General features: G+C 38.0%; 1 protein-coding gene across 1 annotated transcript; it reads right to left on the bottom strand.

Annotated features, from left to right (window-relative positions):
• LOC150011909 (olfactory receptor 6C2-like) lies at nt 1-12,838 on the bottom strand. The gene is made up of 2 exons (XM_090275139.1): nt 12,830-12,838; nt 1-930 (listed from the first exon to the last, which is right to left on the bottom strand). The coding sequence occupies exons 1-2, from the start codon at nt 12,836-12,838 to the stop codon at nt 1-3; spliced, it is 939 nt and encodes a 312-aa protein (XP_090131265.1).
• Nucleotides 12,839-13,114: the final 276 nt, after the last annotated feature.

The raw sequence follows: 13,114 nt of genomic DNA, 5'->3' as shown, positions 1-13,114 counted from the left end.
TTACATCTTAGAGAGGAATGCCATTTTTTTAACTAAGTCATGAAAAGCTTGCTTCACTTGCTTGTTTCTCTGTGTGTAAATAAAGGGATTCAACATTGGTGAAATGGAAGTAATAAGGAGTGAAATCCCTTTATTAACAGCTACCTCATCCTTGGCTGAAGGCTTGACATAAATGAAGATGCAGCTACCATAAGTAATGGAAACCACAATCATGTGGGAAGAACATGTGGAAAAGGCTTTTTTCCTTTGCTGGGCAGAGGGAAACCTTAGAATAGTCCTGATGATATAAATGTAGGAAAGAACTACACACATGAGGGTGATGATGAATGTCAACAAAGCACACACTATCACCATCTGCTCTATCACCCATGTGTCTGAGCAAGAGATCTTCAGGAAGGGAGTTGCATCACACAAAAAATGATCAATGAGGTTCGAGTCACAGAATTCCAGGCCCAAACCCAGACTAATTGGTGGGAGAATGATGATCAGTGCTGCTAACCAACAGAAGAGGATGAGGTTCTTGCAGACTCTGCTGTTCATGATGGTGGTGTAATGTAGAGGTTTGCAGATGGCCATGCAGAGATCATAGGACATGGTGGCCAGAAGAAAAAATTCAGTTACTGCAAAGAGGTCTATAAACAAGAGTTGACTGACACAAGCACTATAGGTAATGGACTTGTCCCTGGTTAATATGCTATATAAGAATCTGGGAACACAAGCAGTTGTGAAAGAAATTTCTAAGAAGGAGAAATTTTGAAGGAAAAGATACATAGGTGTTTTAAGGTGGGAATCAATCAGAGTGAGGGTGATGATGGTTACGTTTCCAGATACACTCAACATGTAGGGAACAAATAGAAAGATGAAAAGCAAACTTTTCAGTCGAGTGCCCTTTGGTTTTTCATCCTTGATTATTGTCTCTTGTCCATTCTGCTGGAAACAATAAGGAAGGCTTTATATGAGGAACTCCAGAGTCCTGATCATCTTCCAATCTCAAGAAAAAGAAACCTGAGAGTGATTCCTATACAATTGGTCAGTGGGGAAGAAAGCACTTAAACACTTGCCAATGCTTGACCACCTCTTGTATCACATGAACTGACTGTTTATATTTAAATCACATATTCACACTGCTGTTTCTAATTACAGTTTAGCTGTAATTGGTGTCAGTTCAACATATTACCTTGTAAACATTATTGAAAAACAAGTCCTAAAAGTTGCTTTTTGATTTATTATTTTCTCAATAAAAGTTGCTTTTGGATCTATTACTCCCCACCCCCAATTCCTAACTCCAGACATGCTTCTAGCAAGAAAGTACCTAAAAAACTAACAATGGTCTTTATTAAGAAAATTCTTAGTATTATCCTAATCCCCAAACCAGGTCAAGACACAACAAAGAAAGAAAACTACAGGCCAATATCACTGATGAACATCGATGCTAAAATCCTCAATAAAATATTGGCAAACAGGATCCAGCAATACATAAAAAAGATCATACATCATGATCAAGTGGGCTTCATTCCAGGGATGCAAGGATGGTTTAATATTCGCAAATCAATAAATATAATACATCACCTAAACAGAATGAAAGACAAAAATCACATGATCATTTCAATAGATGCAGAAAAAGCATTTGATAAAGTACAACACCCATTTATGATGAAAACACTCAACAAAATGGGAATAAAGGGAGCATATCTTAACATAATTAAGGCTATATATGAGAAGCCTGAGGCCAACATCATACTCAATGGACAAAAACTGAAAGGATTCCCCCTGAACTCAGGAACTAGACAAGGTTGTCCACTCTCTCCACTCCTTTTCAACATAGTGTTGGAAGTCCTAGCCACAGCAATCAGACAAGAAAAAGAAATAAAAGGCATCCAAATTGGGAAAGAGGAAGTAAAACTTTCATTATATGCAGATGACATGATAGTATACCTAGAAAATCCTATAAACTCCACTAAAAGACTACTCGATATAATAAGTGAATTTGGCAAAATCGCAGGGTACAAAATAAATATACAGAAATCTAAGGCATTTCTGTACACCAACAATAAAATAGCAGAGACAGAGACAAAAAAGAAAATACCATTTACTATAGCAACAAGAAAAATAAAGTACCTAGGAATAAACTTAACCAAAGAGATAAAAGACCTGTATTCTGAAAATTACATAACATTGAAGAAAGAAATTAAGGAAGAAACAAATAAATGGAAGCAAATACCATGTTCTTGGATGGGAAGAATCAACATCATCAAAATGGCCATACTACCCAAAGCAATTTACAGATTCAATGCAATCCTTATTAAAATACCAATGACATATTTCACAGACCTAGAACAAATACTCCATAAATTCATATGGAACCAAAAAAGACCCCGAATAGCAAAAGCAATCTTGAGACAGAAGAACACAGCAGGGGGAATCACAACACCAGATATCAAACAATACTACAAAGCCACTGTAATCAAAACAGTATGGTACTGGCATAAGAACAGACATATAGATCAGTGGAACAGAATAGAGAGCCCAGAAATAAATCCAGGCCTCTATGGTCAACTAATCTTTGATAAAGGAGGAAGGAACATAAAATGGAGTGAGAAGAGCCTCTTTTACAAATGGTGCTGGGAGAACTGGATAGGGACCTGCAAAAATATGAAACTAGACCACCAACTTACACCACACACAAGAATAAACTCAAGATGGATCAAAGACTTAAATGTAAGCCGTGACACCATAAAAGTCCTAGAGGAAAACATAGGCAAGAAAATATCAGATATCTCACGTAACAATCTCTTCACGGATACATCTCCTAAAGCAAGAGAAATAAAGGAAAAAATAAATAAATGGGATTACATCAAACTGAAGAGTTTCTGCTCAGCAAAAGAAAACATCAGCAAGATGAAAAGGAAACCAACCATATGGGAAAACATATTTGCCAATGACATCACAGACAGGGGACTGATTTCCAAAATATATAAAGAGCTGATACGACTCAACATCAAGAAAACAAACAACCCAATTAAAAAATGGGCAAGGGACCTGAACAAACACTTCTCCGAAGAGGACATACAGAAGGTCCATAGACACATGAAAAAATGCTCAACATCATTAGCCATCAGGGAGATGCAAATAAAAACCACAATGAGATACCATTTTACACCAGTCAGAATGGCCATCATCAACAAATCAACAAGCAACAAGTGCTGGCGAGGATGTGGAGAAACGGGAACCCTACTGCACTGTTGGTGGGAATGCAGACTGGTGCAGCCACTATGGAGAACAGTATGGAATTACCTCAAAAGATTAAAAATGGAACTGCCTTTTGAACCAGCGACTCCACTACTAGGATTATACCCGAAGAATCTTGAAACACCAATTCAAAAGAACTTATGCACTCCTATGTTCATAGCAGCACTGTTTACAATAGGTAAGTGCTGGAAACAACCTAAGTGCCCATCTGTAGATGAGTGGATCAAAAAACTGGGGTACATTTACACAATGGAATACTATGCAGCAGAAAGAAAGAAGGAACTCCTGCCATTTGCAACAACATGGATGGAACTAGAGAGAATTATGCTTAGTGAAATAAGCCAGGCAAAGAAAGAAAAATACCATATGATATCACCTAATACAGGAAACTAAAGAACAACACAAGCAAAGGAACTAAATAGAACAAAGAGCAGAATAGCAGTCAATAGAGGGGAGGGGAGAGGGAGAGAAGGGGGATAAGTAAGGGAAGGGATTAGTCAAAGAACCCATATAAAAGACTCATGGACATGGACAACAGGGAGGGATATGATTGCGGGAGAGGCGGTGGGTTTGGTGGGGGAGAGAAATTAGGGGAAAAGGGGACAACTGTAATTGAAAAACCAAAATTAAAAAAAAAAGAAAATTCTTACATTAAAGTTTACATGTGTATTAGTTATTAAACTGACAATGAATACTTATTACGCAGTCTCAGCCAGTCCAGCTTTTCTCCTGTGTATAAAACATTTTTACTGGATACATGTTCTTAAATATTTATTTAAATGTGTTGTAGTCCAAAGTTTTTGGGGTTTTTCTCACAGAAAATTTATTTCAAATATATACATTTTATATCATTAATATTATCCTAGGCTATATTTTACTTCTACTGTTAGGATATAATATCTATGTTATACATTTTTATGCTTTTTAAGATATACTAGTGCTACAAAGAAATTTTTTTCCCAGTTTACAAACAGAAATCTGGAATTATATCCTCTGGTTAATTAATTTCCTTTTAGATTCCTTTGACCCTAATGTCCTCTAACTAGCTGCTATGGTTGCATATTACCTAGATCTTTTTTAAAAATTGTTATTCTATTACAGTTGTCCCATTTTCCCCCACTGCTCTCCCCTGTCCCACCCACATCCCCTTCTCCCACAGTCAATTCCCACTCTGTTGTCCATGTTTATGGGTCATTTATACTAGTTCCTTGACTAGACCCTCCCCCTTTTTATTCTCTAGCTCTTGAGAGTTCTTTTCCCATCAGAGGGTTCTCGTTAAGATCAGATTTTTGAAATTAAAAATTTAAACTGAATTTCCATTATTTCTTTTAAAATATATTTGACAATGATATATTTCTACTCCTTGTATGTATTGTATGTCTTTAATTCAAAATTTATGACAGATTAGTAAGGGAACATTTGGAGTATGTTTATAGAAGTAAAGAGCCATATCCTGATTTTAAATGTTTTTGGATAGCCTTAATTCTGCTTGGAATATATTCAATCACCTTATTATAAATGACATTTAACAATATCAGGTTTAACAAGGTTTAGCAATTTCTCAAATATACTTGCACATTTTTACTTAAATGTCACCTACTTAATAATTGTCTTCTTTGTCATATTAATAATTTATAGTTCAACTCATGAGGTTTTTGCATCATTTAAACTAATCTTGTCAAGGTCACCACTAGTCTCCCTCTTGTTTCAATCATTAAACAGCATTCAGACTTCATTTAATTCAGGTTTCTTATACATGTGAGATTATAAACTGTGAAATTATAAAAAAAGTCTTTATAATTTAATTTTTATCATCTCACATTTTCCTGAATTTCTTCCTATTACTTTGTCTATTTTGTCCTATTCTCCCTCATACTCCTTTTCCTTTCTAATTTTTAGGGTTGTTTGTGCACCTGAAATCTTTTTTAGGAAGTATTCTTTTTCATCCTGCTCTCTCTCTCTCTCTCTCTCTCTCTCTCTCTTTCTCTCCCCCTCTCTCCGAGTTTCTAATAAGTAAGGTGATTTTAAATAGGCTGATGATTTCCAAATTTATATCTGCCAGGAAATTACGTGTTACAGTATTCTGACTTAAACATTCAACTTATTCTTGGGCATCTAGATCAGACTTACAGAGTTTAAATTTACACTTTTCCTTTTTTAATCTTTTTTTTAATCAAGGATGGGCAATTTGTTTAATTTCTTTATCTTATGTTTTTTTTGTGTATGTGCGCACAAAATTCAGATACAATAATATGTACATTTTAGGATTATACTGAAAAATTTAGATAACATAGATAAAATATCTAAAGCTGCATCTGGAATGTAGTGAACACTCATAACTATTCATTGTATTGGGCATTCTTATTTTGTTCTTATGATTTCCTATTTTGAGTCCTGTAGATATGTATATTTCAAATTTTTAATGTGGCACTCATGATTATGTTTCCTTCTCTGTCGGTACTAAGTCTTATATGAGGACATTCTTTTATAGTTCTTTTTCTTTACTCCCATTTTCAGTTTATTATCATGCCTTGCCATTTATGTTATCTGTTTAATTTGTTCCTTTTATTCTCTCACTAACATCACTCATTTTACTCTGTGTCCTTATCTCATAGCTGAATTATTGCAAAAGTGTGTTAACATATGATTAACATATATCCTTTATTTTACCATTTAGTATTTTAAAATCAGTGCAATCAAAACCATTTTTCTAAAGCCCAGATGTGGTTAACTCTCTCCTTAGGTTGTGGAAAATATATTTGAACTGCAGTAACTGACATTCATCCAATACAAGGAATTTCCTTGAAACTTTTGATCTATCTCTCAGTTAAATGGAAGTTACTTCATTTTGGCTTGAAGTAAGAGGAGAAAAGGAATGTATTCATGGGTTTTGAGTTTCAAATTCATCAAGTATTTAGAATAATAAAGTATTAAAAATATTTTTAGGCAATAAATATGCTATTCAGAGTAATGACTAAGAGCAAGGTTTCTTATCCTTTGAGACTTTATATAATTTCTATATTAGGGGATAAGATATTTGGGGGATAGCTTCATAGATTTAGGGGTTCTGAATGAGATGTCTATGTTTGCTATCTTCCACTGATATGGAGCCAGAATAACAGAAAAAAAACGAAATCAATTTCTGCAGTTTCTTCCCCTTGTTGAGATCCAAGGAGAACAATAATAAATAAGTTCCTCCTCAAACATAGGCTAAAAGGGTCTTAGAAAGTCACATAGTATTCTCATTCAGAAGATTGGTATATAATCAGCAGAAGGGTGTTCACATGTCTAGTGTGACATGAAAATAAAGAAAAACCTTAGATATTTGACAAATTTTCCTGCACTGCAATCTGTCATAGAAATACTAAAAGTGTTTTAGAACTTACACACAGAACTACTAGTGTTCCAGAATGAAGATGAAGCTGGGCTGAGGGATGCAACACAGGTATATGGAAATGATTCACTAGAATGAGACGATAATGTTAGGTAGGCAGGGAAAACACTGATATTAAGCTAATTAAAAAATAAATAAACATTGTTTTTCAGAATGTAAATGGAGTTTTGTAACTGAAATATTAATTTTACTTCTTTCAATCACTCCCTTTCCTTCATTATACAATTTAAGCTTCTTAGTTAGCATGTAGACATCTTTCTAGTATTTCCAGTATAAGTTCACACAGTTTCTCTCATTTCTTGTTCTGTCCTGCTGGATTACTTGCACTGGTGGTTAGCAGGAGATTGCATAGCACAGTGATTAATAGTACAGTCTATAGAGCCAGGCTGCTGGTGTATCTCTCCTGATTCAGTTAGCTTCACTAGACATGTCTACTAGCAGTTCTCTTTAAAGGTGATGCTTAAAATTACTTGTGGAAATTCTCATATGCTGGTTCCTTTGTCCTTAATTATCTCTGTACTTGTAGTCTCTAACCTCCCTATCCCCTTTTAAATTTTGGTTTAGGTATGAATTCCTTCAGGAATCTATCTATAACTTTTTCTAAAATTTGGTTTTAGAGAGAGGGAGAAAGAGAGAATGAAACATCAACATGTGAGAGAAACATAATGGATTGCTGCTTCTTGCACTGGGAACCTGGCCTGCAACCCAGGCATGTGCCCTGATAGGAATCCAATAGGAGACCTTTCGCTTTGCAGGCTGGAACTCATTCCACTGAGCCACACTAGCCAACGCTCTACCTATAATTTTTTAAGATAGAGGTAGCTTTTACTCTTACTATCCTGGTAGCCTATGATTATTTTTTTTATTGCTCTCATAACTAAATTTTCAAACAATGTTGAAAAAATTTTCTTGACTTTGTGTCCTCAGCAGCAAGCTTATCTCCAGGAGTGTAGTAAGTGTTCCTTAAAAGTTTGTGGAAATAAAGAAAGAATGACTATCGTATTTGCCTTATTTTATTTGAAATGTGTTTTAAAGGTACTTTCTTTAAAATAATTTAGCAGATCCTTAAAATGACATTTAACATTTTAAAATTATTATTTAAGCTAATTGGTTAAAAATTAACTGATTTTTAAAAAACCTGCCTTTAATGTTATGTAGGCATGACTGACAATTGCTTTTATGAGGACTAATGTCTGGGTAAGAGGAAGTATACTTCCTGTGTTTTTATAGAGTCTCTGGAGTAAGACTGTGGTGTTCTCATTTCTCTTTTTCTTTTTAGGTTCAGTTTCCTCTATAATATATAGTTCATATAATTGTTGTGATTATTGATTGTCGTACTTGATGCAAAGTCTCTGGCAGATAGTTAAAGCTAGCATCTCTACTTTTTGTCTTTCATTCTCTTCCTCCTCCTTTAGTCTCTATAAATTGCTTTACTACTTATGCTAATGTATGAAGGAACTAAATGATTTCTTTTTCCCTGCATTGTTAATAAAGTTTGTGAGTTTTTGTGCCTCTAATAACCTGCTCAGTGTTCTGTGAAGAAATACTAAGGGCAGAGTTTAGAGACTCTGCAATTTTGGACATGAGGCAATATGTATTTCACATTTATTTCTTAACTATCACTAAGTAGTTAATTACATGGGAAGATATATCATTTTGTAAATAAATTGTCTGTCTTTTGTTTTCTCTTTATTCCAAGTAAGAAGTGAATTTCCCATGAAAAATTTAATTGGTTTGGTATATGAATGACTTCACTTATTTCTAGAAATCTCTACCCTACAAGAAAGTTACAGGTGTGTTTTCCTAAGGTCTGGTGAATTGAGGTATGTTGTTTCTATCAAGACAGTAACAAATAACAGCACCAGAATACTATAGACAGATAATTACCTATGGTTTACAGATATCTCTGCAGAAAAGGCGCACTAATCTATGGTCAGGAGGAGAAATAATTAACTGATAATCAGGTACCATTTTAGATAGGGTCATATAAGAACTGACCCTTCTGAACCAAACTGAAGAAATTTGTATACTGTAACATTTTAACTCAGAGCATTGTTCTAGGTTACCAAACTTTCCCCCCTTTCCAATCACCAATACTTAAATTCTGTGATACAAAATTTAAGTGAATATTCTGGTAAACCACTGTCATTCAGGTGAACTTTCTATTTAGTATATGGCAAGGAATATTTGCATTTATATTAGCTCATTGGTCATTAATAAGAACATTGCTAATATTTTGGTGTTCTAATAGTTACTTCTCAGTATAAATATATATATGCTGTTGGTAAGAGTGACATCGTAGGGCAAGTCACTTCTGTTTGTCTTTTCAGTTCCTATTAATACTCATGAATTCAATCAGAACATTTATTGAAGCCCTGGCTGCTGTAGCTCAGTGGATTGAGCATTGGCCTGCAAACCAAGTGTCGCTGGTTCAATTCCTAGTCAGGGCACATGACTAGGTTGCACACCAGATCCCCAGTTGGGGACGTGTGAGAGGCAACTGCACATTGATGTTTCTCTCCCTCTCTTTCTCCACCCCTCCACTCTAAAAACAGATAAAAATAAAATAAAATAAAGTAACCTTGTTTAAAAAATTAATTAATTAAAAAAAAAGAACATTTATTGAGAACCTATGATAAGACAGGTCGTCGGCAGCCGTCCGTCTCGAGAGACGATGATGTAGCTTCTTAAGAGTCTATCTGCACCGCCGAGAATGGTTGTGCAGTCCGACTCGGGAGTGACACAGTATCTGTCTCCTCCCGTGTTGAATCGACATCTTGTGATGACGCTGGAGTGTCCTCTCCAGTGAAGCTGAAGCTACAGAGCCTGGGCAGGGTGATATGGAGGGTCTGCTGTTGCCCATGCAGCAGACCCCCCCTCTCTTCGCAGCTGAAGGGTCCAAGGGAAAGACGGAGTCAATACAGCTTGGCTTCAGGTGCGCCGCAGGAGTTGCCGGTGTTGACTACAACGTCAAACCGCCTTAGGGACTCCGGCTCCGGATTTTCTGTCGGGGTTTACTCCCTTAGCCTTTCCCCTGAAGAGGTATGCCGCAAGGCAGCGGAGGTTTTTTGGAGTCAGAGTTTTCCTTCTCTGATGTGCCCTGACTGGAAGATCGAACCAGCGACACTTAGCTCGCAGGCCGACGCTCAATCCACTGAGCCAAACCAGCCAGGGCCCTAAGACAGGTAATGATAGAGATATTAAGGATAAAAAGAGTGAACAGGTACTAACCCATCTCTAGTGATACCTTGCAGTATACTAAATAGAAAATTCACCTGAATGATAGTGGTAATAAATATTTCAAATGAGACCAATCCCTTCTGATTTCATTTTTATAATACAAATAACACTATAAATAACTATTTTCTCTTTCAGAGATACCCAATATTGCCATCTATGATTTTTAAATAGACTAGTCTTATATTTTCCAGAGACTAGGAACTAGAACATTGAATGAAGAAAGAAACTGAAATTACCAAACAAAAACATACTTACTCTTATGGGAGGTAATCATGACTTTAGTTGACTGTGTAATTTTGATAGTCTCAAAGGTGATACTGAAAGTTTAAGTGGTGTCACATAATGTGTACAAATGCCCATCTCATGAAGACATACATGTTCATGGATAATTTATCAGTAGAAAGTGCCAAAGAACTCTCACTAAAGATTCTATTCCACTTTAAACCTAGGAAACAATTTCTCATGTCTCAACACTGAAATAAAAAGTCATTTATTTTAAATGTCTAAGAAATGTAAGGTGATTTTAAAGAAGATTTTGAAAGAGATAGTCTCTGATATCTCTGAGACAAGACTTTTACACAGTAAAATAAGATTAAGTTGACTTTTATTATCTCAGACTCATAGATATACAGGCACCCTCTGTGTGGATAAGCAAATGATCCTTTGTGACCAATGTTCAAACATGACTAATGAATCCAATATGCACTAAATTTTGGCCTGGTACTGGCATAAGAACAGACACATAAATTAATGGAACAGATTAGAGTCCAGAAATAAACCCACACCTTTAAGGATAATTAATATTTGACAAAGGAGGCAAGAACATACAATGGGGTAAATACAGCCTATTCAAGAAATCGTGTTGGGAAAATTGTACAGCTGCCAAGAAAAAAATTAAACTATACAACTTTCATGCACCACACACACTAATAAACTTAAATGGATTAGAGACTTAAAAGTAGGATTCAAACCATAAGAATCCTAGAAGAAAACATAGGCAGTAAAATCTTGGGCATCTCTTGTAGTAATATTTTTTCTGATATTTCTCTTCGGGGAAGATAAACAAAAGAAAAAGTAAACAAATGGGACTACATCAAAATAAAAAGGGTTTGCACAGCACTGAAAACCATCAACAAAATGAAAAGACAGACAACTGAGTGAGAGAACATATTTGTCAATGATGTATCTGATGAGGGATTAATGTTCAAAGGTTATAAAGAACTTATACAGTTCATAGAGGAGTGGAAGATGGCAGCCAAGTAGAGTAGGTGGAAGCTGAGTCCACTTGCTTGTGCCCCCAGCATGTATTTTCAGCTGATCTTCTGACAAATGACCTAAACAATCCCTGGACTCTTAGTTGATACAAATTTTTGAAGCCAAGGACAGAGGATGCTTTGCACCGTCCGGTAAGAGATTTTGTAAGTTGAAGGGAAAATACCCTGTGTGAGGCACCTGCAGCAGAGGAGAGAACAGAGGAGAGAAAATGCAGCTTAGTAGTTCCTGCCCCTCCCAATGCATGGAGGCGATGGTACCACACAAGGACACCCCAACCCAAATCAGGAGAGACTTGGTGGGAAATACTGAGTCCTGGAGCCTCAGGCTGAGCACACACAGCAAGCAGCACATCCAGGGCGGCAGTGACGACCAGGAGAGTTCAAGAGAGAAATTCTATCTCCTAAAACTGTTGGAGGCCCTGGCAGGCTGTGGCCAGCCCTGACCAAGAGAGATTTTGTGCCTTTTGAAGGAGTGGAGTGTGTAGAGAGCAGGGCAGTGGCTCAGTGCTGCAGTGTGGATACCATATAGGGACTTTAAACTTAAAGAGGGAATCAGAGGCGTGGCTGAACAGAGACTCCCCATGAGCACACAGGTGCCCTGTCAGCAAAGAGGCCAGACTGAAAGTGCAGTTTGTGCCTATTGAGTATAGCTGGCCAGGAAGAGTAGAAGGCTGCATGGTGAAGGGACTGTGGGGCCCCACCCAGCATGGCTGGTGAGCTGAGGGCAGCGCACAGAATGAAGGGTCTGGATCTGAGCCTCCAGCAAGAGCAGTGAGATAGGAGCTGGACAGGCAAGAGCTGAGGGCCTGAGATTCTTTGCAGCCAGGCAAGGTACTCAAACCCACTGAGTACAAAGCTCTGGGAAGAGGAAGATGTTGCCCAACTCCCACCTGCATGATTGCAAACTCCTCAGAACAGTAAGGCTAGGCTCAAGAACTTCTTTTCAGTTGCATATCCGCAGCGGAAAGAGAGTCTCCAAAGGTGCCCTTTATGCACTTTTATCAGATACTGTGCTGGCTCTTCCTTGGGCCCTATTCCACTGAAAACAGCAGAGCGGAGAGATTAGAAATTGGTGCAGCAAGAAGTATTCGGGGCACTGCCCAGCCTCCACTCTCACACAGAACTGCCATCAGTGCCAAGCAGGAAAGAGCTGACCCTTTTACACTAATTGATCCCTCACATGAAACAGACAGCTAATTCATCAGAAACTACACATAGTTGGAAATAATATGGGACAAAGACACGTGGGGCAGGGGCAGGGGAACACCCTTCACCCCCATCTTCCCTGAAGACTGAACAGCACTTCCCAGGAAAAAACTGGGAATCATACCCTACTGATCACACCAGAAGCCCCCTCTAGAAGTAGGTGGAGGTGGTACATGCAGTGCTGTCAGACATTAGATGAACCACACCTGTGCCTTGTGCTGATAAAAAGCCAGCAGGGCAGAACAGTAAGGACCAGTTAAACATGAAGGAGAAAGCTTCAGACTGTGGGTTGCTTATAGCCATGAACAGGCTGCCTAAAGCTAGACTAGTGCCGGGGTCTGAATGTCACCTACCACATGACCATATTTAGGGAACAGTCATTTCAGAGCCAAGCTGGACATGAGGCAGGAACAAGAGCTAATGCCTGCTGAGCACTTGTGTGTCAGACCCTGCTGATATGCGTTACGTGCGTCATCTTGTGGAATCCCCTCAGCACCACAAGGGACTGACCCCGTTTTGCAGGTGAGAGACCAAGGCTCAGACAGCAAAGCGACCCGCCCATGCAGAGCCGGGGCCCAGTCCGCAGCTCCAGGACTCGGAAGCCCACGCTTGGTCTCTGCTCAGTACCGCGTCTACCTGCTCACGTCGCAGACGGGGAGACAGGACTCAGAGTGGCACACAGTGCTCCGGTGCAGACCCAGGGGACCCTAGGCGGGCCCCCGGCCTCCAGGCCGGGATTCGTGCTGCCTGC

The sequence above is a fragment of the Furipterus horrens genome, unplaced genomic scaffold (assembly GCF_987537825.1).
Source record: "Furipterus horrens unplaced genomic scaffold, mFurHor1.1.pri manual_scaffold_4, whole genome shotgun sequence".
Lineage (NCBI taxonomy): Eukaryota > Metazoa > Chordata > Mammalia > Chiroptera > Furipteridae > Furipterus > Furipterus horrens.
The sequence above is the reverse complement of the archived record's forward strand: the minus strand, read 5'-3'. Positions and strand labels throughout refer to the sequence as shown.